We start from the raw sequence: 27,845 nt of genomic DNA, 5'->3' as shown, positions 1-27,845 counted from the left end.
CTGCAGTGTGAGCAAACCTGGTCAAGAACTACAGGAAACGTATGATCTCTGTAATTGCAAACAAAGGTTTCTGTACCAAATATTAAGTTCTGCTTTTCTAATGTATCAAATACGTCATGCAATAAAATGCAAATTAATTACTTAAAAATCATACAATGTGATTTTCTGGATTTCCAGACTTCTACATGCTTTGTAAGTGGGAGAACCTGCAAAATCGGCAGTGTATCAAATACTTGTTCTAAACTAAATTGGCCTCCAAATTCCCCAGATGTCAATCCAATTGAGCATCTGTGGTATGTGCTATACAAACAAGTCGGATCCATGGAGGCCCCACCTCACAACTTACAGGACTTAAACAATCTGCAGCTAATATCTTGGTGCCAGATTCCAGCACAAATTCAGAGGTCCAGTGGAGTCCATGCCTTGACGGGTCAGGGCTATTTTGGCAGCAAAATGGGGACCTACACAATATTAGGAAGGTGGTCATAATGTTATGGCGGATCAGTGTATAATTCCATCAACTTTAACCAGATCCCCTATACCATTGGCTGTAAAGCACACCCAGATAATGAGAGCAGCCACCTTTCTTCACAGAATTCTACAGAAAGGTATTAATGTACCTCTCATCAACTGTTCTGAAATACTGTTGTTTTTTGAAAACCAAACACTAGACACTTGGAACGAGACATGTTGTCAGTGCATGTCGTTCCAGGCATGGTCATTTGCACACCGCTCTTGTCCTTGTTTTTTTTGTCATAAGGTTTTTTAGCTGGAATACACCCTACGACGCCTTGAGTGAATGGTAAACTTGTAAGACTTCTCATGGAAAGTGTGTACTTCAGTGCCAGACGACTCTGCCAGAGTCTCAGCAAGCACTTCATTGGAATTCCTTCTGTACTATTTAATAAGTAACCCAAAACATAACTTAGTTGGATATTCCAAGAATGGTCAACATCTTGTAACAAGGTTACAGAATGTAACAGTGGTCAAAGTTACTGTATTGCAGTACAGCTGCATCATTCTGACACAATACCCAGGATTGTGTTTCAGAAGACACATTAAGATCCTTGACCCTCCTGCAACCTGCTTTGGAGTTGCAATGCGGCAAATGATTGCGATTTGAGCTTCACATAATTGGAGAGCAAACCGGGCTAACATTGTAATGACAACAGTAGATGTAAAGAAGTACTCCAGCATGTTTGTCTCTGCATTATGTATGTGATTGCTTTTGACAAAAAACAACAACTTGGCTTTATTGTTAAAACTGTTGCACAACAAACTACAAGACTTAAACAAACAAAATATATAAAACAAATTATAAAGTGAAAATAGCATTACTTCAGCACCCCAAATTATGAAAAAAGAAATCTGCATTTTAATTTGAAACCTAAGTAAAAAAAGATTAAGACTAATTGTCATTCACAAGGTGGAGTGTTGAGCTAAAAACGCTCGTATTCTTTGCAGTAGTTCCTTCTTCACACTATCTGGTACAAGCGCTGTATGCAGAAGAACAACAACGTTAGTTTACAAAATCCAACTTGCATTGCATTATCTTATATGGTCTGTGACATACAGGTTCTGTATAGTTACCTCTTCCTTTTGGTGTGATTTCTACTACCAGATCTTCCACTGTTACGTGTTCCAAGCCTTTTTCTCTGATGACATCTGTGTAAACAAATAAATATAGGATATAAATCTCAATTGACAATCATGCTCATGCTTCTACTGGCAGGCTGATTGGTACAGTAGTATGGCAAGTGAAATACAAAAATACCTTTGCATTGCGCTTTCATCTGATCCTTCCACCCACATTCTACCAGCTTTGCTCTCAGCAATTCTTTTAACCTGTGGTCAAGCAATCAATCATGTTAAGTGAAATGTACAAAAACCATGATAGTGTGGGGTTCCATCTAAGCCAAAAATATGTCCATTGTTTTGTTGTTTGCTGTTTAGCATACACTGATTGATGTCCTTTGCTTTGTAAAATTTTTCTGTTTATGTCCATTGACTTGTTCACATTGGTTGTTGCTCGAGTCTTTGTTATTTGTCGTTCACATTGGTCGTTGCTGGTGTCTTTGTAACTTGTCGATCACAACTCTATCTGGAGTAGCATACTTCACGAAGGAGCGAGAGAATCGAGGAAGAGTTGCAGTGAAGATTGTCAGGTTGGCTGAATGTATTTAAGGCATGTTTAATTCCACTACTCCCATGTATATAAAACCTGTTCAGAGGCTGTCATCTTCAACCTTTTTCAGTTGTCTCTATCATTTCAGTTTTTTTGTAATTATCAATTAGCCTTTTAAAATGATAAAATTGGATTAGCAAACACAATGAGCCACTGAAGGTGGCTGGTAATGGGCCTCTGTACGCCTATGTAGATATTCTTTTAAAAATCATCAGTTTCTAGCTACAACAGTCATTTACAACATTAACAATGTCTACACTGTATTTCTGATCAATTTTATTTTACTGGACCAAATATTTGCCTTTCTTTCATAAACAAGGACATTTCTAAGTGACCCCAAACTGAAATTGAATGTATGCTTTATTTCGCATATGAATAAATTACATTGTTAGAATTCAGTACAGTGTCAACATTTGTTTCCTACTCTTCAAGCCATATCTGATTGGTTATGATGTTCCAGATATTGCCAGCTGTCCAACCATAGGATGATGGTTTCAAGTAAGGTCTAAATATCAAGCCAAAAAGAAGCCACTATGTGTGTACTTGCACCGTGCACACATGGCTTCTATTTGCCTACCAATGGAAACTGTGTACTGTGTACTTTGCACCGTAACAATACAGTATAATAATATATTGTCAATCTGGATAACAAATTAGAAATGTTGGAGACAACTGAATTTGTAAAAGGTTGAAGATAACAGCCTCTGTACAGGTTTTATATACATGGGAGTAGTGGGAATTAAACATGCCTTAAATACATTTAGCCAACCTGGGCCCGGTTTCCCAAAGCACTAAGATGATCGTAAGATGCACCTAAGTGCCTCGTTATTTTATCAGTGCATTTCCCAAAAGCATCGAAAAAGTGTTCAAAATTATCTTTCATGTGTTTGAACACCCGGATTGTAGGCTATGGTCATTGATAGATACGTGCTGTTGCCTTTACCACGTCAAGAAGAACATAGATTTTTTCAACTCTGAATGCTTGTTTTCTCTTGCGTTTTTATTTCAAACAATTAGAATGGATTTTTCCGACTATGCTTTATATTCCCATTTAACCAATCATGTGTTGCTTGCTATGTGACTTTCAAGTATTTCTAGTATTATAGAAATTAAGAATTCTATATAGCTACCAGAGGAACTATAATTTGACGTCGTGGTCGATTTTGATTGAAGTCCATCCCATTGGTTGGATATTATGTTTCGTCCACATTAAATGTCACTTCTTCGAGTTTAGCATTTTACTATTGCCTAAGTAGTAGTAAAATACATCGCCAGCGATATTATATGCTTCTGATAAGTAATCAACCTCTATCGCCATGCAATAGGCTATATTTTAAAACGTATGCATGGCCTAATTCCATTCCAAAAACCAAGCATGGCCTAATTCCATTCCAAACCTCCGTAAAGTAGAACTTACACTTTATGAAGAGCAACGTATGTGGTGGTTTGGCAAACAGGTGCAAGTCCGTCATAACAAAGTCCACCTTAAGGCTACTTGCATCGTAAGCGCCACGTTGTCGGGAAACTGGGCCCTGACCAGGTTAGTGATGTGCAGTTCATGAAAGATTTGTTCATTTTGAACGAATATTTTTAGTGACTCGGGACCCATGAGTCCCATTTTCTAGTGACTCGTTCAATTGTATCGTTCACTCGAAAGTTTGACAGCGGATTTCTATAACATGATCACTTGCTTCATACCCAGTCCTCCAGCTCAGTTCTCCGAGAGAAAATTAGATCAAGGCAGGAACATCATAAAGACATATTTTAACTGATAATTGAACGCTGACTATAATAATTAATATAGAAATGTGATTATTGATGTCATGGAGAAAAAAATTAAAACAAGCACAGAGCCCCTGCCTTTGCCTAAGTAAAAAAGACTTGGGAACAACTGACTCCCTTCAATTGAACGATTGTTTGTCAGGGTACCCCCAGGATCTTCCAAATAAAATTCAAGGCTTTTTAAGACCTTTTTAATGCCATTTCAAATTAAATTCAATGCCAACTTCGAAACCCATTCCGACAGACGTATGAAGGGAAAATGTCAAATCTGTATGAATGTTGATCCCTAGAAAATAATTATGTACAAGTAGGCATCTTGAATTAAATAAAACATTTTATTTAAATGATCAGATATAACACACATTTGATTTACAATTAACAAATAGATTTGATCTTGATGTTGAACACTACAGCCTTCGCAGGTCTGCTGCCTTGGTTGCAATTTTTTCGCCCAGGCTCTCAAGTTCTGTCAACTTCTGCTTGTGGCTTCTTCTCAATGCGTTTGACTTGGCAATTAGCTCTGCCATTTTGCTGCCTTGTTTGCCCTCAGCCTCTTCTGCCATATTGTCTGCATCCCTCCTCAGATGCTCTGCAACTTCCTGGATGGTCAGTCTTGACTTTTTTAGCTGCTCCAACTCCTCTTCAATCATTCTTCTTTTTTGACCCTGTGCTTGAGATTCTTTTTTCTTCCGTTCACTTTCAAGAGGCATTCTGTACCTCACCCTTGCTGATGTGACTGAAGACAGGAGCTCTGGTGTGAGGGGCACCTTGGTAACACCCCCATGCATGGACACGTAATCGCACACAACTCTTTGTGCAATGACAGTGTCCTCATGGATATTACAAGTTTCTACTTGTTTATTGATAGAGAAGCCTCTCTCCACCGTAGCTTGCCCATGGGAGAGGAGCAGAAGGTTTCTGATGAAAGCCCAGAGCTGTGGGTAGGGCTGACTTATATACGAATGGAGAAACACATCCAGCCTCTCCTCAAGGGGCTTGAAAGACAGGAACTTCTCATTCCTCACCTCCAGAGACAACAATTGTGAAAACTGCTGAATGATCAGATCACCTAAAGAAGAAGTGAAATAAAAATCCCTCACATATATAATAATCCAATCAAATGTACAGGACTTAATCTTATGTACCTGTAGCAACTCCATCTAACTGCTTGTCTTGAAGAAACCTTTTGACTAGACACTTCATCTGGCCCTGACACAATTCTGGATCTGAATACATCACGGCTGGGTTAAGACAAGTCATTTGTCTTACAGTTGGGAATTTCAAAGGGCTCTTCTCTTGAATCTTCTTTACAATTTTGGACAGACCCTCCATGCATTCTTTTCTGAACTGGAGGACAGAAAGCTCCTCGGTGGATCTACTCTGCCGCTGACGTTCCTAAGGATGAATGGGGACTAAATTAAGTAAATAGCTTCCCCTCCCTCCTCTTTCCTTCTAGCTAATCCAGTGAGAGGTTGAGTAGACCAGTCTAACAACAGGGACACAAGCCTGGTCACACTATGTATTTCCTAAATACCTTTATTGCAGCCTCAGCTCCAATGCCAATATCAACAGCTCTTAGATGAACCCTGGACTGCATATCACTAACATCAAGCCGGACCAAATGCTGAGGTGTGGCATCATTGAGAAGTTCTTGTTTAATGAATCGCCTCAGCAAACTCTATGAAAAGACAAAAATATACATATTTGTGAATACAAAATATTTTACAATACAAAATAAGCACTCTGACATTACAATGTTTCTTTTCTTCAGTATTATTAAATGAGCCTAATTTATCTAACTATTCAATATATTTGCATTTTCAATTCATCCAGTCTTAGCTGTAGTCTTAACTTAATTGTGAACGAGAAGAGATTTTAAAATCACTATGACAATAAAATGAGAAGATTCACCTCACCTTCAGCAGTTCAGCCAAATCATTAGCAATGAAAGGCAGCACAGGTTCATCAGTTTGGTATCTGGTGAGGAAAGGTGTTACACTTCGACACACTGCCATGAAAAAGTGAAGCTTTGCCAGAATGAGAGGGTCTTTGGTTGCTGCCTCAATGGTATCATAGGAGGATGTCCCAGGGTTAGGAAGCTTTTTGGTGCTGACAGCCTCAACATACTTCATCATGTCTGGCCAGATGACAAGGGCCCTCTCCGCCACAGGGAGGTTCTCGACCCAGCGATGACCACAAAAAGGCAAAGCGAAGATTTTGGACTTTGTGAGATTATAGAAATCCTCTCTCCTTGCTGGCACATTGTGGAAAATTGTATGCAGAGCTCTTAGGAACTTCTCCATATGCCACTCGGTGAATCCACATTTGACAGCATTATGGAGAGTATGCAGGCCACAACTCCCCACCACTGCCAGCTGAACACCCCCAAAATGCTCTGCATGCTTCTGCTGCAGCATCTCAAAAAAACGCCAATTAACATTGGGTCCATCCATAGACACTGAGACCATCTTCTTCAAGTCAAGGTCACATACACACTCCTAAAAGACATGAAAAGCAACAAACACTTTATTATATAGCCTTATATATGTAAATGAAGCATTCTGGTGCATTCTGACAAGAAAACATTTTGCTTCAAATAAAAAAGTTAATAATAATAGAAACAATTTGATATATTAATCAAGTTGGAACCTGTACAGTACAGAAAAATATCTCTCTCAACTAATGCTGTAAAGTAAACCATAAGGAACCCCATTATAATCTTCATACATAATTCTAATATTAAAGGTTAAAAAATTTTTATTTGGTAAGCTTTTTCCATTTAAATTGAGTCATTGATTAAACGATTCGTTCAATATGCGGAATCATTCTCTTTTATAACTATTTTCGTCAGTGAAATAGAACAAAACGATATTTTTTCTAAATTTGTAAGTGACTAACGTACATATTAACTAGGCTAACGTTAGCTACTTGTGTATTAAACTAGCTTAAGTTAGGCTATACATTCAATGTAACATTTGCAATCGTTATAAAGAACAGTTCACTTGGTCGTGTTACTTCATATATTATTTCTTACATTTACATCATATATTATTTATAAATAAATAATAACTCAACCATTTTTTAAAACTCAGAATAAAAACTTACTTTGAAATGTTTGAGCAGGTCCACCGCCGTTGCATGGCCCATAAACTGCGAGCCGAAGTATCGTGACTGGACATGGTTATCCACCCAGTAGCGAATATGAAGGTCCAACTGCTTACTTTTTGTCATCTTATTGAGACTCTCGTCAAACATGACCACAAACCCGTTGGCTATATTGACCTTGTCAGTCAGTTCTTTAGTTATAAAGGGAGCCAATCCGAATTTAGTAATATATGAAGTTTTGTTGCTTCCACACGAGAATGTAGCTACGATCTCGGAGTCAGGAAACATGGTTTTAAAAATCTCTGTAATGTTCTCATTCGATGTGTAAGAGTGGTGCTCAGAGATTGTTTTAAGGACCCATATCACCTCTGCCTGTAGATTTGGTGTCGAGCCGCAGTAAGATATGATGTTCTTTGGCTGTGGCGGCAATGCGTTTGATGTTGAAATGTCTTCATTATTGATAGCCAGAGCTGTTTCATTAACCGAAGAGGTCTGTGGTGCACAGAACTGCACAATTGGTGGTTGGCGCTGGCGAGCAGTACTACACGCAATGTGTTTGGCAGCCTTCATATGGGACTCCAGGGCCGTAACACCCATCGTCGCTAGTTTAAAAGATTTCCGGCACCAAGAGCAATATGCCTCGAAGTCATTTCCTGGCACAGGCTTGACCCACACGTAATTTGAATTCCTTGGCCACAGCGGATTAAACCGACACTTTCCCATTTTGGCCGACAAACTAGGCTAGCTACTCTCTTGTTATCCGTTACCTCACTCGCCGCGTAACGATAGTGATGGGTGCGCGCATGCTTTTGCGCGTTTTTTTTTTTGCTTTCGCACTATCAACATTACGCTGCATAAATTCTTATTTAGCCTAAGTTGATTTTGTTACGGTATGAACTTAATACTAGGAAAGGCAAAAAAAATAAGACCTTTGTAATGAAATTCATGACTTTGTATACAAAATTCAAGGCTTTTAAGGCCTTAATTTGAGATTCTGAAATGTAAGACTTTTTCAATGCTTTTAAGACCCGCGGGTACCCTGGTTTGTTAATTTGAAAGGTTGCCCGCGTAATTCTACCCAAACTCCGGTCTTCCAGCTCAGTAGCCGACTCTCCATCCAACAGCTGTTAGTTTGACGTTCTCAAAGAAAGGTTTATCAAGAAAGTAGCTTTGTAAATACATGTTTGTAACAGATAATTGGACGCATGGCCTACATTAATTCATTTAAAATTTAATTTTTGATTGTAATCATAGAGTAAAACAAGTGTTTGCATAAGCAGAATACATGTAAGGGGGGCTGTAAGCATTACTGACTCAAATGAACCAAATGACTCAATGATTCAAACTTTTTACTTAACGACTCGACAAGATCCGAGTAAGTAGAAAGAGTCGAACTTCCCATCACTACTCCAGGTACAGCCAACAACTAGCACTGCAACGAGTCACGCGATCGTCAAGATACAAAGACACCAGCAACGAAGAAGGATAAGTTACACAGGCGCGAGCAACGACCAATGTGAATGACAAGTAAATGGACATGATCAGGAACTGAACAAAGCAAACGACATCAATCAGTGTATGATAAAACACAAACGACAAAAACAATTGACCTATTTTTGGCTTAGATGGAACCTTATATTATTGTGGTGTTTTTAATGATCCTTCAATACAGTTGTGACCGAGTTGATTTTGACTTTCCAGCAAGTAGCATAATGTAAACACACTTGCTTACCGCTCTCGTTCTCCCATTTCAATTAATTTCTGATTAATTGCTGCCCTCATTTGTGAATCTTTGTTCATATTCTGTTCCCTGAAATTGGATGAAGAAATAGCTATACACCTTACAATCACTTCAAAGCGGATCAGCAACTTGTGATCTGCGTCTTGTGAGCAACATTAAAGAAACACTTCCGGGTCACGAAAATCTGGAAAATTTCAAAATAAAAGAGACCATCGAATTACGTAAAAACTGAGATAAATTGAGTTTATTAATTGTTTGAGAACATGTACCTCTCAAAACATTGACAACAATTCAAATATGATCATATTTAAGAGTAATTTCGATAAAAAGTGGGTGTTAAAACACGTTCCAAGGGTAAAATTCAGTGCCAATGACAGAATATGGAATACATATTGCCTCATAACTAATAAACTATTGAATATTCCACAGAGAAAGCAGTGTAGGAAATGTCCAGGAGAATGTGTAGAGTAAGACAAACCTGTCTAATCATGGGGAACAGTGTGCTATCTAGCAACACAATATTTCCACACCCTCTTTTTTCACAATGTAACTCAATGGATATGAAATACATATTGCCCTACACAAAAAATACTATTCTATACGCCACAGTGAATATATTGTAGGAAATGTTCAGGAGACTCTATTGAATTGATTATATGCAAAGAAATAAAGGGGCACTGTGTATTTGCAATTGTTGCTGGCATTTTACTGCGCTTATACCATTGGCCACAATGCAACTCAATGGATATGAAATACATATTGACTCATACAGAAAAAACTATTCTATACGCCGCAATATGTATTTCATATCCATTGAGTTACATTGTGGCCAATGGGATGGGTGGAGTAAAATGCCAGAAACAATTGCAAATACACAGTGCCCCTTGATTTCTTTGCATATAATCACTGTATAGACTCTCCTGAACATTTCCTACAATACATTCACTGCGGCGTATAGAATATTTTTTTCTGTATGAGTCAATATGTATTTAATATCCATTGAGTTGCATTGTGGCCAATGGTATGAGAGCAGTAAAATGCCAGCAACAATTGCAAATACGCAGTGCCCCTTGATTTCTTTGCATATAATCACTGTATAGACTCTCCTGAACATTTCTTACAATACATTCACCGCGGCGTATAGAATAGTTTTTTCTGTACAGGGCAATATGTTTTTCATATCCATTGAGTTGCATTTTGGCCAATGGGATGGGTGGAGTAAAATGCCAGCAACAATTGCAAATACACAGTGCCCCTTGATATCTTTGCATATAATTATTCTATCCACTCTCCTGAACATTTCCTACAATCCATTTTAACAATATACACTAAGCAAAGTGTCAAAATCGATACATTTAATATTATTTAAATCTCGTTTTACCGCGGACTTCTATTTTGAAGGCAAAATCCGAAAACCGGAAGTCTTGTTGTTGCTACGGAATCTCTAAACGTCCGACCGAAGAACTCAAACGACCAAAAGTTCCGCATATACAGTTTACCATTGGATACACGTGAGACTAACCTCACCTCAGATGCATGGCATTATATTTTATTTAATTAATCAGTTAATTTATTGAATATATTTTCTCGTCCTGTACGAACTCAAATCCCTATGTCAAAAAATCAAGATATTAACGTTTCCCTATTTCTAAAATATTTCTGTTTCATACTTGCGTTCCTGCTAGTCTCCTTCCCAAACCCCATTGGAAAAAGTCACGAGTGACGTGACTTAACAATTTAACGTGATCCTCCAATTGGGTTTGAGAAAGAGGCGAAGAGCGAAGAGGTAGCAAAGGAGCTGACTAAAGGATTATTGTGTCAACTGCGGATTTTATTTTATAATAAATTAAATCGCGTCACATTTCTGATATTTGGCTTTTTGTTCAATTGGTCGTTCACATTTTCTATTTACAGTTTCCAATCTTCCCCTTGTAATATCTTTGGTAAGTGAGAACATTGAAGACGCATAATAACCGACTTTCTACAGTCCGTCCGTGAAATATTCCGACTGATACATACAGGAAGCACATGTGTAATTCTGCTCACATACATTTTATTTTAAAGTTAGATTTCTTTAATTTATCAACCGTTCTGTATCATGGCGGCATCAAACTATTCATTGAAGATCAATAGAAATATTTTGGATCCCAGCTTTGAGAGTTACAGACTGTCCCTGGATCCCATACCAACTTACAACGTTGAGCTAGATGCTGGTGAGCAAATGCTTTGTCTCTTTATATAGTTAGCGTGCTATTGACATTATTTTGTTGTCTAAAAAAGCTCAAATCAAAACGTCACAGTTCAAACGTTAATTTCTTGTGTTTGACGGACAGCATGTGTTACAACAAAATAACTGTATTATGCTGAACGATTGACTTCTTGTTTGAGAGCTAGCTAGTTGATGACAACAATGCAGAACAGGTAGCCTACTTTATCACATGTTGTGACTATTAGATAGCTAGTAAGTCTCTCAACTTCAAGTCTATTGTACTAGTCACATTTTAGTAGTTCTGCTATGTTAGCTCGTATAGTAGACTAGGAGTTGAGTTAATTTGCTAACGTTAAATTAACATAAAACACAGACCAGGTATCAATGGCACCTGATCCAAGAAATATACAGTAACATATTTACATGTCTCTCTTTAGCTGTGGCAGAGGTGAAACTAAAAGACAGTCAATACACCCTGGACCATGTACGTGCTTTTGGCATGTACAACTACCTCCATATAGACCCCTGGTATGAGGACAGTGTTTACTTTGTGGACTGCAAAGGACGAGTGCTGAATTTCACTGTCACCCTGGTAAGCTTCTTAAAATGCTTGATCAGTATATTTCTTCTGAAAAAAATTGTATGCTACTCCACAATAAAACAATCTGTTGTTGTAAGGCCTACACCAACAGATGGCACCCAACACCTCTGTAAGGCATGTAATGTACGTTTGACTACAACCACCAAGTAGAATAGTGACGTGCCATCGATTCACCTCACACACAAGCCCTCAAATAAAAAGCATTTCTGTCTCACACACACATGCATAACTGTGTTGCATGGGTGCCACTGTGGTAAATTCATTTATTGCGCAGACCGATTTATTCCTAGCACGTGTGACATATATGTCACACTGTACAGTCCTGATCCTACTTGGTATTGAGCTTGTCATCTTAGCTGTTGTTATTATTAGAGAGAAGTCCCTATGCTAAAAACATTCTTAGGGCTCCACTTAATTAATGCACTTTTAATACAATAACGGATAATTGTTGTATCTGCCCAATTTCGCAATTTATACTAAATGGTGAACAGAACTGTTTTGGTTTGTTTTCAAGCCATTCTATGTTTTAGTGTCTGTTCAAAGACAGATTTAGATGGAAGTTGAATTAGTGTATATTGTTAAATGTTTTTTTCTAGGCTTTATCTAGCTCTGCGGAGAGTATAAGAGGTACAAAATCATTGAAAGAACAGCACCATTCCCTGTTTGAGTGGAGGCATATTATAGTAATCAAATGCATATTTTTCCCGAATATAATTTTTGGCTCAAGTTAAAGCTAGAATCCTTGATGGTGAAACCACCTCTTCTGCAATATTACCAAAAGTCACTGTATACCACAAACTCTGTTTTTCTTTCACACAACATTGCACGGTTGATAGGTCAGCATTAACCATATATTTTTTTTTTATTCCACTTTGGAGCGATGCTTCTTGCTTCTACTCATGATCAAAGACTAGGGGCAGAGAGTGTTGCCTTTTCCCTTGCTGCAGATTCTAACTAAGTTATTCGTTATGGAGATGTGTTGTTCATGTTATAATTACAATGATCACATTTTAATTACCTCTCCTGGCAAGGCTTTGTATACATTTGAAGGGCTGAGGGAGGACAGGAAGTGCATATTATACACAAACCGATTTACACTATGAAAAGGGTGTTAAGAGGTTGCCGGAGAAACGTATCTGAACAGTTAATAATGACCCTTTTACAATACTCGCTTCCATCGAGCACCATGGCAACAAATGGCCAGTTGCTGCACAGTCCTTTTGAATCTCTCTGCTTCTTTATACTTTGTGTAATTGATGCTCTTCTGTCTCTTTCTTCTTTAATAAACCTCTGAGAACAGCGGTGGTTCTCAGTGATGTTAAGTTCAGTCCATCTAAACCTCTGGGGAGACAGAAAGCCTACAAGTTTTCTTCTCTACTATTGATAAACAAGTCATAATCTTCTTAAGAAAAGGTACCTGAGCCATATGGTTTGGGAGTATTGCACTATATAGAGAATAGTTGCCACTTGGAATGGAGTTTTCAAGGATCTTCCTTTAAATCTCTGTATCTTGTTAATGTGTAGGGTGTGCATATGATGTCTTGCTATCCTGAATGTGCTTGGAATGTCAGAGCTGCTAGGCTTGGGTCATTAGCTTTTTGCTGCTGTTTCTTGTCAAGGTATGTGTAATTTTCTTTTAAGTTCATGTACAAGACATCTAACGAAAGGTCGAGAGGTGATTCTAGATGTGGCATTTGGAATGTTTTGGTGATATTAAGTTAATGCTGTTGAAGGCTATCTTAAGACTGAAAATTTGAATAAATCAATCACAGACATAGCCAAAACATTAGGTTTGTCAAAATCTGTTGTGAAGAAGCAAGCACACACTTCTGAGCTCAGCAATAGCAAACAACCATTGAATAGATAAAGAACATACTCCAGGATGTAGACATGACTACATCCCAAGTAATCTGAATTGTTATTTGTTGGACTAATTGATGTTTTTCCACTCGTCATTGTCCAGAGCTGGTGATAGTGGTCCTGCTTAAGTCGTTTTTCATTTCTAGTTAATGCGGGTTGAACCTAATATGGTTTGTCTGCAGAAAAAGCCCAATAGTGGTCAACAGGTTGTGCTTTCTTAAATGCTGTTTTGCACCCCACTACTGTGCTGTCATTATTATGGCACCTGTTTGCTTTCAATAGTATTTCATTATACTATAACTTCATAGTCATAATACCGCTGTGTGCTGTAGAGAAGTAATGCATGCTGTAGGATGCACTTTTTGCGCATAACCAAAAAGTATTCAATAATGCCATGTAATACATTTTTTAAACATCTCTGTTTTGTTTTCATAATGATCCTCATACAAAATACTCTGTGTTGACAGGACACGGCACTGGGGAAGCCCAGAGAGGTCTTTCGGATGCCCTTTGATACCAGCAGGTGTGAAGAGCATGTCTGTGCCTCTCTTAGCCTCACATCTGCCACCTGGGCAGCCCTCTCTGACGGTGCAGGCCGACTTTACCTCTTTAGAACCAGCATGAGGAGGGAGAATTCCAGTCTGAAGTGGGAGGTAAACAGATTCATATACTGTTTGTTATTATCAATTACGACATTATTTTTTGGAACATTCTTAATAATACATGTTGTACCTAGTTTGCATCTGTTTGCCACAACTTTGAACACACCTCCTTCTGGACATTGTTAAATGCATACATGTATTGCATTTAAGGCCCTGTTTAGTGAGGAAATGGGGGAGCCCTTCACCATCCTCCACAGCATATCTCACGTCCAGGCTGGAGTCCACTCTATGGAGGTCCTGCTCCTCCGCATCCAGAAAGAACCTTTGCCGGACTCTGAGTCCAAGGGAAGCGGCTACTATGTATCTCTAGAGTGGATCACTGTGTCTGATACAGCGAAACAGGGTGAGTTGAGTGGGACCCTCACAGCGACTGTGCAGTGTAATGGTTAAATGTTATCCAAAATGTATGGGTAGGAAAGGGGTACTGCCATGAGACCGCTTGAAGTAGGCCATGCACCTTTAAGATTGATGTCTAAGGAATGACTTAACCTCCATTACATTTTAGTCATTTAGCAGATGCTCTTATCCAGAGTGCATACATTTTAAAGGAGCTAGATGAAACAACCACATAGTTTAGTAGTGCATTCTACTCAATTAATTAATTATTGGCAAAGGTCAGTGGTGGAAAGAAGCCTATACAGATAAGCATTAAACATAAAAAGTTAACAAAGGTCAACAGACAGGCGGTGACAGTGAAACTATTTCAAGTACTCTGTGAAAAGGTGAGTTGTCTGCTACATTCTGAATGAGTTGCTGTAGTTTGGTTGCACACACCAGGAGCCCCACCAAGAGTCAGTTGCAGTAGTCCAGACGTGAGATGACAAGTGCCTGGACAAGTACCAGTGTTGCTTCTTACAAAGAGAGAGGCTAAGACTTAAGTATCTTTTACAGCTGTGCTCTGTGTTACAGAAAATTGATTTACAAATATATTATATACAACCCCATTTCCAAAAAAGTTGGGAACCTTTGTAAAATAAATACAGAATGCAATGATGTGCTAATTATTTATCCCTATATTTAATTGAAAATAGTCCAAAGACAACTTATCAAATGTTGAAAATAGGGTTAGGGTATGACGGTATGAGATTTTCATCATATAACTGTCACAAAAAATATCACGTTATTATGGTGTATGCCTATTGCTAATAGTATTAGTAATTACATTATTAATATATAAAATGTTTGACAAACAACTTCAGTTAATACAATGTGTTAATTTCTTAATGGAGAATCAGTTACTATAACCAAAGTAGCTGCAGAGACATCTAGGGGATTGTTATTGAATTACAATGGAAATAAAACAGTTCACGTAAAACCTGAGACCTTAATTATGATAAAGATAATTCATTTGCAGTCCACATATTCCGTGGGATGATGCTCACGGAGATTGAACTTCAGGTTTATCTCAACATTGATGGTGCATCTTGGGTCTTTTAAAGATCCAAAATATTCACACACTTTGGAGTTCAGCTGCTTAGGTGGGGTAGACAGAGGTCCGACATTGCGCTACGCTCTCTGACATGCAGTTCGCGTGTCTCTGTAACTCTCTAATGAAAGCATAGGTCTTCCTCAATTTACAGATTTTATATGGTGCTGTGTAAATATAACTGATCTCTTAATTGAACTTATATCTACAATATGAATGTTATTTCCTTTTGCTTGGATTAGAACAATTCAGAAGTAAAATATGAATTTAAATTAATGCAATACCTTGAATGACAAAATGGCTATGGTATGAGAACAGTCTGAGGTGCCCCATGAAACCGTTACATCCCTAGTTGGACAAATCGATGAATGTTTTGAATTTGATGCCAGCAACATGTTTTAAAAAATTCGGGACTGGGGCATGTTTACCACGGTGTTCACCTCTTCTTTTAACAATACGCTGTAAGCGTTTGGGAACTCAGGTGGCTGTCGTTTTGGAAGTGAAATGTATTCCCATTCTTGCTTGATGTAGCATTTCAGCTGCTCAACAGTATGGTGTCTCTTTTGTCGTGTTTTTTGTTTCATAATGCACCACATGTTTTCAATAGCGGGTAGGTCTGGACTGCAAGCAGGCTAGTTTAGCATCCAGACTCTTTTAATATGGAGCCAAGCTGTTGTGATATGTGCAGAATGTGGTTTGGCATTGTCTTGCTGAAATTAGCAAGGCTTTACCTGAAAAAGACAATCTGCATCGCAGCATATGTTGCTCCAAAACCTGTATATATTGTTCAGCATTAATGGTGCCTTCACAGATGTGCAAATCACCCATGTCATATGTCCTAATGCACCCCCATACCATCACAGATGCTGGCTGGCTTTTGAACTGTGTGCTGTAAAAGAAGCTGATTGGTCCTGCTCCTTTTTAGTCCGGAGGACACCGTGTCCATGATTCACAAAGATTTCTCTGGATTCTCTGAATCTTTTAATTATGTTATTTACTGTAGACATTGTGATCTGCAAACTCTTTGCAACTTTATGTTGAGAGACGTTATTCTTAAATTGTTGCACTATTTGACTGCGCTGTCTGCGCTATCTTTTGTTGCCTCTGTCCCAACTGTTTTGAAACATGTTGCTGGCATCAAATTCGGGACATATATTGGGCAAAAATATAGTGGGCATGAAACAAAATGTCTGTTTCAACATTTGATATGTTTTTTTGTACTATTTTCTATTAAATATTGGGTGCAAATCATTGCATTCTGTTTTTTGTTTTTTTTACATTTTACACAGTGTCCCAACTTTTTTGGAAACGGGATGGTATAATTATTTCATTTATTATAAGAAGCATTCACATTGTGCAACATAAAGGTCACTTTAGTCACTGTTCCTATTGAAACACTAGCCAGTTGAGCAGTCTTTGTGACTGTAGCTTCTGTCATCAGTGCCACAATACTGAACCCCCTTTTAAAGACTCTTAGATCCTTTCCTCTTGCCATCTTGATCTGAAATCAAGAGTTCAACTGGGCCTGCTCAGCATTTTTATACATGCTACTGAGCATGATATTATGTTAAATGTATCATGCAGTTAGGGATGATAGATGATTTTGGTACTAATTGCGATGGAAAATACTCACGATTATGAAATTCCATAATTGGGATAACCGTAAATCAGGATCATCCTCACGATTGACTTGGAAAAAGTTCTTCCAGTCGCTGAAGTTTCCCTGAGTGCTTGTTTTATTTTACAAGTGGAGCGCACATCTCATCTCACGTTTTATTACGCCACTAAACATCCTCTGCAATGCATGGTCAATGAAGCCGAATTGTTCTGCTAGCTTAAATAGAAGAATATTGTCAATTACAATAAAAATCTAAATTAAATTCTGAAATGTTAATGATATAAAGAATAAACTAGTTTTCCAGATCCTTTATAAAAGTTCTAGTCCAATCACTACGCTAGTAGTCTACAAAAAAAAGCCTCTGATCACGTCTCCACATGCCGCTCTATGCAAATACATGTTCATTCCATTACCATGGAAACTATGCTGTTGAAACAATGTTGAGCTCAAACAAACCAGTGATATTTATCCTAGAAGACATGTAGCTACTAGAGATGCATGCAGAAAAAACCTGTTAAACTGCAAATTGTAGAAAATATGAATAGGATATACATTATTATACATACATCTTTCAAATTATAATTTTGTTTATACTGTAAGCAAATTGTTAACACTTTCCTACTGAAAATGACAAGAGCTGCCAAAATATCATTGTTTTTCTGCATGATCTGCACAATACATGATGCACACAACATAATTGGGAGCTGTTATAATGAATAAGGGTTATCCTTAGCTAATAAGGCGCATAAAATATGCACGGAAGTTCATGCACCCACAAGAATAATACCTTCAGCAAAAGTTGCTAGCTTAGTGAAGATGGCAGCAAAGTTTCTAAATACAGCGACAGATTTCAATTGGGTTTTATGTTGCGTTTGTGGTGAACCATATCAGTCTTTGAGAAACAAACATATCCTTTTCCTTGGTAAATCGTCGTTATTGAGACTGGACTACACACTCCCGTTTGAAGATATAATAGGACGAGATTGAAGGTGGGTCCTCGTGAGACTACATTTGGAGAAACAATTGTGCTCTCTGCAATATTAGTTGTTGTTGTTGTTGTTATTATTATGCTTTATTTATACAGAGAAAACCATTGAGACCGAGATCTTTTACAACTGAGCCCTGTATTACAACAAAATAAAAACACATACATAATAGAAATAAACATATATTAAGAAAAACTTTCACAATTGATAATAAGGCTGAGGGACGTGGGGTAAAACAAATTGTGATTTTTCTATGAAATTATTTAGGCGATAGATCAAAACACTTCTGAACTGTTAGAATCACAGCATTAGAACTACTTATTGAAAAACAAAGTGCCAAAAAGGATCTTTCTTGTAATCAGTTGACTTTATTTCACGTAACAGAATAGCCTTCAAACTATTTGTCAGCAAGGAGGAACTATGCTGCTCAAGTGTTTTGGAGGATGGAACTGTAAAAATGAAATTACATGTGGTTGAGATTGCAGAGGCTGAAGGGAAACGCAACTTTGTCTGAAGAATTTAGTTTTTAGGCTATTAGTCTTTTGACTAATCACAATTTATCACATTGCCTTTTGAGCTGATTTAATTGGTAAATATAACTACTATTGGTGAAAAAACATAGTTTTGCCAAATGCTGCCGTTTTTACAACTTTCATGCATGTTTCTATGATATAAAGCTTTGGGATATCGAAATGGGCATTTATGTATGTTGATACGCTCTAACAATGATGTCTCGGCTGTAGGTCTGTGTCCTTCAAAACAAATGTTGACAAGTAGAATATTAATTACATTCTAGACATTTGCCCATTAACCTAGCTACCTTGAGTAAAGAAGAATGAGAACTTGACATTGGTTGCATTCCAAATGGCAAACAACTTCGGAATCCATACTATAAATAGTGTCTTGTTGGCTCAATGTCCTGGGGTTATGCTTATTACTGGAGTTATGTTAAGGCGCTGTTTGGGCTAATTATCATTGTTTGATTTGTGAATAATTTAGGGTGCTATGTTTTGGCTATGGGGGTGGTGTGGGCAGAGTAATGTGTTCCATTTGTTACACTCATGTTAGTTTCTCTGTGCTGGGTTTGATTAAATAACAGCTCTTCAACCATTTCACTTTTCAACTGGTCTGATATTTATGAGGATGAGAAAACACAGAAGGGTGCTGCAGAATACCAGTAAGTATTAGATTTCAGTAATAATTTTATGTAGTCATTATAAATTCACTGAGAATGCTTGATTAGTAATTCCATATCGTCATTGTCGGCAGAAACGCCCAATGGGTCATCATTGTAAATATGTCATTTTATTAATATTTGACCAAAATCAAGCTCAAATGGAGTTACAAGGTTTTCACATAGCGAATGGGGAGATACGCATTCTGTCCATCATTGATTAGAACTGCCACATCTGAGGCAGTAAGTGCATCGCATCACGCTATCATCTATTTACAGGTTACAGAGCTTATTGTAGCTATGTGTGCTCTCAATTTTCCTTTGGTTGAATACATTTGGCCAAAATCTCTTGTTACAAAATATTAAGTGCTATGAACATGCTATTGAAGACGATGCCTATTTTTTATTTAATTAGAAGCTCTCTTTTTGTGTACTCATGGTCAAAACAATACACAAGCCCAAATAAGCATGTGCTTTTTGTAAACAACCCCAAAAAACTTAAACATGCGACAGTATTTCCAAGCGACTTTCTGAATAAGGCCAAATTCAGTCTAATAAGTGGCCAAAACTGCTCCAACCTACCATGGTTCGCCTGCACTCTTCTTCGCTGCCATGTCTCAGAATGCTACAAAAAACATTTACCTTTTAGGCTTAGTGTTTCTTGAGTAGAGAAAATGCTGTATGCCTACTTATTCAAACAAACGGATCTTTATTTAGCCTTGCTAAATATTTTCAAACACAATAGCCTACTCACATGTATATTGTACGGTACACTTTTTTGATTACATCCATTGCAATACTGTTATGATGAATCAGGGAGAAGGTTGCTGTTCCAAATGTGAAGTGTTGGAGAATTTATTTAGAAAATGAATACAAGGTTCCAGTAAGGGCAAGACAGTAGTCAAAATCCAGAAACACAGTCGGTAACAGGAAATCCAGGAAAATGGCTGAAGTACAAAACAACAAAGGTTAGGCAAAGTGGAGAACAAGGAGGCTTATGTATATTATATTGGGAAATCTAGGTACTATGTGTTTTTGTTGGAAAACGGCAAACAATACCTCAGAGAACTGAGAATGGCCACTGAATAAATAGGTGCGCTAAACGAGGAACAGGTGGATCGAATAACACAAATTAAACCAAAACAAGCATACAAAACCTAGAATGTCAGAATCTATGGAAAAATAATCAACCCCTAAAGATCTTCGAACAAACAAAAACAAAACGACACCAAATGAATAAACAAATCCCCAAATTAACATATTAAAAAATTATAACAAAAACACCCATTTCAAAACCTCACGCATATAAATAAAAATGAATTAATTAATAATACATAGATATAAAAACAAGTAGTCATAAAACATTATAAAATAAAAGACAAAATCGCATTGTTACTGTTTAGTGTCTGCAGTGTGCAGAACGTCTTCATTCAAAATGGAGGAGTTAGAAGGTTTTGTCGACAGTTTAGGATCCAATGGAGTTATGAGGTTTAGGTATACGTTTTTTTTAAACACTTTATATTGGTTAAATATTTGTAAAACCAACAGACAGACCAATAGACAGAAGGGTGACCAATAGCGTTGATTTATGAAAAGAAATGTAAATGTAAAAATATGGAGTTACGAGGTTTCCGCCGAATAGCAACGATATTGTTTAATAATAGACCTAAAATAATATTCTTCTGTGCCCTGCAACTGCACGCCTAACTCAAAGTAGGGCACGTAATGCGTTTTCAGGGTCACGGTTCAGTTTTCTTGGTACTGTGAAAAGAATTGTCAAGTCATTGAAGTTTAGTTTTTAGTTCATTTGTCAAAAGATGCAATGGAACATATGAAACATATAATGTCTGATAATTGCACAATTTACATTACCAACACTTTCTCTTTTTTTTAATGAAAAACAATATTACTCATCAAAAGTCAAGGTCTTTATTAAGAAAAATATCAAACTAGAATATTTTTGAGATGGCAGTGCTCTGGGTTTGTGGTACAGCAAGGTAACAACTTGCCAGCTTCGTGACATTAGGGGACTTCTGGGCCCTTTTGAACATCCCCCTAAGCCACTAATTCCCAAAGAACGGATTCCTTCACAATCTCTGTGCCCAGATCACTACAAATGTTCAGACAAGTGTAAGTATCCAAGTGAGGGAGGGCTTTGCAACTTAGGTTAAAAGCTGTACTTCTCTGGAGGTAGTCCTGAAGGATAGGATCAGATTAGGGCAGGGTGATATTAAAAAAAGCAGTATTGCAAAAGTGGACCCAATTACGACACAATATGTATCGTTATCGAGGTACTTCATGTTAATTACACTAATTTAGTTAGCAGAATGTCTTAACTGCGTTGCAATATGGCACAGTTGTAACTTTTTTAACAATCAGCTAATTTTGATTATACAGGTTATTTTTCCATATACAGCTTTGAAAAATTTCAGAGACCCCCCTCCTATATTTTTCTTAAATCAGCACCTCTACATGTATGGCAGCCAATCCATTCCACTGTCTGTTAAATTCCAACACGTGCACACCTCATTTTACTTAATGAGGTACTGAGTAGAACCAAATCTAATTTAACGAGGAAAAGTATAAAAACCACTGCTGTGGTCAGCACTATCCTCTTGCAATAGGACCAGCTGGTTGGCAAAAACTGTGCAAGTAGTACCTCAAAGGTAATTTGCAAAATAAATAAAAAATATTCAGCATTACAAAAGAGTTGAAAAGAAAAGCTTTGATTCAATGTTCAATTACGGCTTTACTGGCAGAGGGATACAGTGAGCGTCAGGTTGCTTCCGTCCTGAAAATGTCATTGACAGCGGTTCATATGAACTAGGTCAAGCAACAGGCGAAAACGACTGTCCACTGACCAAGACGACCGACAACTCATTTGAATGTCACTCAACAACTGTAGGACGACACCAAGTGACCTACAAAAAGAAAGGCAAACAGCAGCTGGGGTGAAGTGCACGGCGAGGACGATTCGAAACAGTCTCTTAGGGTCCGGGCTGAAGTCGTGCAAAGCTCGAAAAAATCAATGAAAAATGAAAAAGAGCCATGCTGAAGTTTGCAAGTGTGTACAACAGATGATCTATAACCATTGGGGGTACCTTTTTAATTTTACAGTGCTTGTGTAAAATGGGTTTGTGCCATTTTAAAAAGTACATTATTTCTTGTGTAAGAAAGGGGGGTTCGGGACTTAAGATTTTGTTGAGTTTCTGCCCATTTATTTTTTTAACATTGGTCTTTGGGGGCATCAGTGTTTTTTTTCTGGTTTTCGCTACTCTTACATATGGGCTTATAAACAATATGTAATGTTTACGGATCATCATGTATTTGGCATCAAATGATTCTAAAGGACCTAATGTAAGCATGCATGAAAATGTACTTAAGTGCCCAAGAAATTAATACATTTCAGAAGCAAAATCTGATTATTTTTATATATCATTGAATTCTGACAACAACACAACCATACGGATCATCTTTGCCAACACAAATGTTAACTCTTTTTCTTACACGTGTTGTATCACAAATAATGTGAACAATGAAATAATTCACCTTATGTGCATGCAGTCCAATATGACACCCATTATTATCGTTTATCATTGATATCCCACCACAAATAACGATCTGTAACAGTTCTCCCATTCCAAATACGCAAAGCAGACTATCTATTAAGATGACATTTGTATTACATTATTTCATGATAAATAGGTTATTGATGTTACTTACCAGCTATATTTGGAATCCTATTGTGCTCCGTGTTGTAAGCATACGTCCTTTGTGTTCCGGTAACTCAGCTATCCAGCATGTGAAAACCGAAAGACTATAGCTGCATTGAGTAAGTGTTTTTACGTTTTGCCATTTTATACTAATAATAATACTTATAAAACTGTTGAAAACACATATCCTTTCTTTGTCTGTGTGATGTGTTAGCATGCTACATTAGCATGCTAAGCTAGCTTACTGCCTCCACCTCTATTGCGTTCTAATCACTGAGCACATACAGAAAACGAGACTCATTATGTCCCACACCGCAACCTTTTGATATGCCTTGGTCATGAAACAGCCCATCCATTGGTCAGCATTTCAGCTGAATTCTCCGGAAAACAGCAAAGAAAACTGATTCTGGTTATCATAAAACTTTTAGAAGATATTTTGTTTTTACGGGGATTTTAGGCGTCCATGTCCTCGCAGGCGCCCAAGGGATCAGATCTGCCCATTGTAATGGTCCACAACAATAGAAAATAATCCTTAGCACAAAATGCAATACATTCAGGTTGATAAACGTCCATCGTTTTACACTAGGTTTGTAAACCACCATAGTACTACTTAATAAATACATTGTGTGGGCGACATTAGTATTTTAAAGGAAAATTAAACCTGGGTCTAGCAGACATTATGGCTTGGTTGATTGCGTTATGGTTGGGTTAAGAGTTGTTTAAAATAAAACTGACAACTTTGGTACATATATACGTGTATGCATGATCAAAGATTGTATGTGAAATCAGAATGGGTATTTTTGGTCAGCATTAACCTCTGAGTTGCATTATATGGCAAAAAGTTACAAACAATGCATCTTATCAAATTGTACCACGGGATGAACCCAAGAATGTTGTCTACAAATTGGTAGAATTGTTTATCAGGCCATGATACCTACAAGCTGTATTTTGTGGGTGTGGGTGTGTGTGTGTGTGTGTGCTGGGATGCGAGACTTTTCGGGTATTGCAGCATGAAATTTATTCAGATTTTTGTATGCTGTATTATAGACTTATGTCGATTAAGAAATAAATATGAATGGCAATATTAAGATAAAACTCTGCAAGTGTATGTATACGGATGAGTTTGTCCTTAATAGATAAAATGAAATGACACGATCAAATGTAAACAAATACCTGAACTAAATAGTTTCAGAAGTGGTGAATGGCGATGTGTAACCAATGACAAAGTTAAGAGGCGTAACGCCTCAACACATTAGAACTTTTTAAGACTGTATAAAACAATTACATAATGAAAATGATGGGGCAGTCCAAACATTTAGCTTTTATAGCTTTTATGCTGTACTGATATAATCTCATCAGAGGCCAGATATTCAAGACATTGGATTGAGCTGTTTAAGAATGTCTTCTGAGAACCATTGTTGTTGTCTGAGGGAACTAATGCAGTTGTGTCCTTTTTGAGCAATATGTTGCAAAATACTTTCAGGCAAGCCGAAGCAATCATAATTGATCGGGAAGGGTCAACAACACATTCCAGAAGTTTGAGTCTGTAACGCATACACCCCTCTCTCAAGATGACCACATAATTCACGCAGTAAGCCTTTATTTCATCCCTCATGACAAAGGTGTCTGTGGAAACCGTTTCATACCATTGCAAAAACAAATTTTTCTTTAGCCATCATGGTATTCACACCTTAGTAACATGGTTCTGGATGGGGTCCAACATAGTTCTCATTCTCCTTAACGTTGTTAACAAGGTGTTCCATCAAGATGTAACCATCAAAACCTTTAGAGGTGTGTGCTAAAAAGGTTTAGTCAGTATATTTCGTTTGCCTAAACTTTTGGAAAAAAGCAGCAACACAACCATCTCCGGCTGAATACCATGTCTCATTATCAAACTTATTGTGCACACAAAATTTGCAGTCTGTATGCCATTCACAGGATTGGCAATTGTCTTAAAATCATAAAATATGTTGCGCTCACTGGAGTACTTGTGTTTAGATTGTTGAAATGAATCCTCAATGTTTCATAAAACTGTCAGATACACGTTACAATTGGGACATGTTAGCCTTGCACTTTATAGTTGGGTTTATAGTTGATCATACTAACAGTGTATTAATGACCACAATCGACACAGTATTTGTTCTGGTCACACCTGCTAACCCAATGACCTGCACCTTTGTGGAACTTCAGACCTTTATGATATCTATAACAAAAGTCGCTCCACACTCTGTTGGTTGATATATAGAGAACAAAGATTCAGGTTTATGGAGATTGTCATAATGTCAATTACATTTTAGAACACCACTGAAAATGTTTGCACTTACACAGGAAGTATCGGTTCACGGCGTTGTGTAAAATCACAACTGTGCAGTCCAGCTGACACCGATTACTAAATGTTAAGACTGCTTGCCAAGGTCTGAAGGTCCAAAAAGGTGTTTTAAATTCCACTCATCCCTATACCACAGATATAAAACTGTTTTATACATTCTTAAAAAGTTAAAATGTGTTGTTATAATTGCAACAAAGTTCAAAACAATGATTTCAAATAACATAACTTGTACTTACTATGTAAACGGCCTACACCAAACTCGAAATGGCAAATTGTGTCAGCTGCGTCAGCTGCGGATTTAAAAGCTGCGGATTTAAAAATGAACTATATTGTTACCATTAAATAAAATTGTGAAACAGTTGGATGAAGCTAAACTATTTAATTCAGGTATTTGTTTACATTTGATACTTCCAGTCCGGTTGAAACCCTGATCTCATTAGTTAGAAGAATGGGTGTCAAAAACGTATTGGACTGCTTGCAGAAAGGGGTGAATTGTTTAATCGTTCTGTTCACATTTATTATGAAACAATGCATATTTGTTTAAGAAACAGGTTTGCAGATAACATTTGTGTGGGCAAAGATGATCCGTATGGTTGTGTTGTGGTCAGAATTCAATGATATATAGAAATAATCAGATTTTGCTTATGAAATGTATTAATTTCTTGTGCATTTTCAATCAAATACTACCTTATAAGTACATTCATGCTTATATTAGTTGAGGTTCTTTAGAATAATTTGATGCCAAATACACAATGATCCGTAAACATTACATATTGTTTATAAGCCCATATGTAAGAGTAGTGAAAACCGGAAAAAAAACACTGATGCCCCCAAAGACCCATGTTAAAATAATACATGGGCAGAAACACTCCCAAACCCCTCTTTGTATCTTACACAAGAACTAATGTACTTTTTAAAATGGCACTAACCCATGTTACACAAGCACTGTAAAACTAAAAAGGTACCTCCAATGGTTATAGATCATATGTTGTACACACTTGTTGTAACATTGATTGCCTGTGAGATTAAACATTCCAGAACCCTGGTGTGTTTAATCTGAACAGCAAACATCACACTACATATCGTAACATCTTATGCCATGGGAATTTAACATCCCCGATCCCTGGCGCCCCATTGTTAAACATCAAAGCCACCATCATTTTCATACCACACACCCCCATACCATATTTCATCCCCCGGACATGCATACTTCATACAGGAAGTTACAACCCCTAACATATGTCACACTGGAACTCCCACCCTGGAACATACATCACACCGGAAGTCCCACCCCTGCATATATCACACAGGCAGTCCCGCCCAGAAACTGGAAGTCCCGCCTACTGTGAATCAATCATCCAAAAATGAGACTGTGTTCTATATTAACTACTATTGTTACTTTTTTACTTTAAAATGAGTCCTTTGATTCTATATTCACATGTTGGTCACTTATGCCAAGATGGCAAACATTTAGTGGGTTATCGTGTAATTACATATAATTATCGTATTGCATTGTCAGGGTCAGTCGCCAGCATGTAACATCATCAATGATTAAACATTATACAGCAAATGTAACCAATCCTATCATCTCAAGTAATCATGTACCATAATGAGAAACAATATTTGCATTTAGCTCTTTAATAAAGAATCTCTTAAATTATTTTGTATTGCAAATTGCAAACCTAGCTTATTCAACCCCAATATGTACTGACTTAAATTCTAGATAGATCCATTGCAGTGAACAAAAATAAAAACGGCTGCTTAAACATAACAGCTGATAAACCTACCTCCTCAAAAAAGGCACATTGCAATCTTTAGGCACATTGCAGTTTGAAATCTCTTTGCAATAATGTGCAGAATGTTTTATGACTATTCAGAGGTGAATAATTACTTAATCTGTTTTGGAATGATTCAGAATAATCGCATTTAGAAACAGAACATTTGTGATTAACTTGGTTGTCCAACAGAGGATGATTTGGGATCGAACTTTGGTTGTCCAACAGGCAAGAGCTTCCAGGAAAACATAACCGCAATCCCTGTGATTGTTCACGTGAGATCAGCTTTCCGCTTCACACAGCGCTTGTTGATACTAGATATTGTTTTGAAATCATTTGAGCTGGGCGTGTCACTTTGGTTGATGTATCATCAACTTTTGCAGGTAGTGATGGTGCTGCCATCTTTCTACATCCTTCTATTGCCCCCTGCTACTGGAGAAAATAAGCGCTATGTAAAGCTACGTTGGTTGCACAGAGGGGATTTGAGTAGCTTGTTGGAATATTGAGACAATGGAGAAATACATTTCAAGGAAACAGATACATTTGAGGGGACGGATACATTTGAGGGAATGGATAAACACATTGAGGGAATGGAAAAAAAAATATTTGAGGGAACGGATTTGGCAGATTTTATTTTTCTCTACCATATTTTATCACTTTTTTTCTTTTCTGCCATGAT

At 37.4% G+C, this 27,845-nt stretch overlaps 2 protein-coding genes across 7 annotated transcripts in view; one reads left to right on the top strand and one right to left on the bottom strand.

Moving 5' to 3' along the window:
- Nucleotides 1-1,201: 1,201 nt before the first annotated feature.
- Nucleotides 1,202-8,883, bottom strand: LOC105007755 (enhancer of yellow 2 homolog (Drosophila)). Of its 6 annotated transcripts, XM_029122618.2 has the most exons (6): nt 7,073-7,415; nt 5,884-6,465; nt 5,502-5,645; nt 1,775-1,845; nt 1,591-1,665; nt 1,227-1,496 (listed from the first exon to the last, which is right to left on the bottom strand). In XM_029122618.2, the coding sequence occupies exons 1-6, from the start codon at nt 7,358-7,360 to the stop codon at nt 1,481-1,483; spliced, it is 1,176 nt and encodes a 391-aa protein (XP_028978451.2). In that variant the 5' UTR covers nt 7,361-7,415; the 3' UTR covers nt 1,227-1,480.
- A 1,682-nt stretch (nt 8,884-10,565) lies between these two features.
- The window catches only part of nudcd1 (NudC domain containing 1), a 119,945-nt gene continuing 102,665 nt past the window's right edge, over nt 10,566-27,845 (top strand). Inside the window, exons 1-4 of the mRNA XM_013132725.2 lie at nt 10,566-11,026; nt 11,460-11,614; nt 13,951-14,136; nt 14,296-14,488. Of these exons, the coding sequence (XP_012988179.1) occupies nt 10,912-11,026; nt 11,460-11,614; nt 13,951-14,136; nt 14,296-14,488 (649 nt within the window). The 5' untranslated portion in view covers nt 10,566-10,911. The remainder of the gene's footprint in view (nt 11,027-11,459; nt 11,615-13,950; nt 14,137-14,295; nt 14,489-27,845) is intronic.

This window comes from Esox lucius, chromosome 10, assembly GCF_011004845.1.
Source record: "Esox lucius isolate fEsoLuc1 chromosome 10, fEsoLuc1.pri, whole genome shotgun sequence".
NCBI lineage: Eukaryota > Metazoa > Chordata > Actinopteri > Esociformes > Esocidae > Esox > Esox lucius.
The sequence above is the reverse complement of the archived record's forward strand: the minus strand, read 5'-3'. Positions and strand labels throughout refer to the sequence as shown.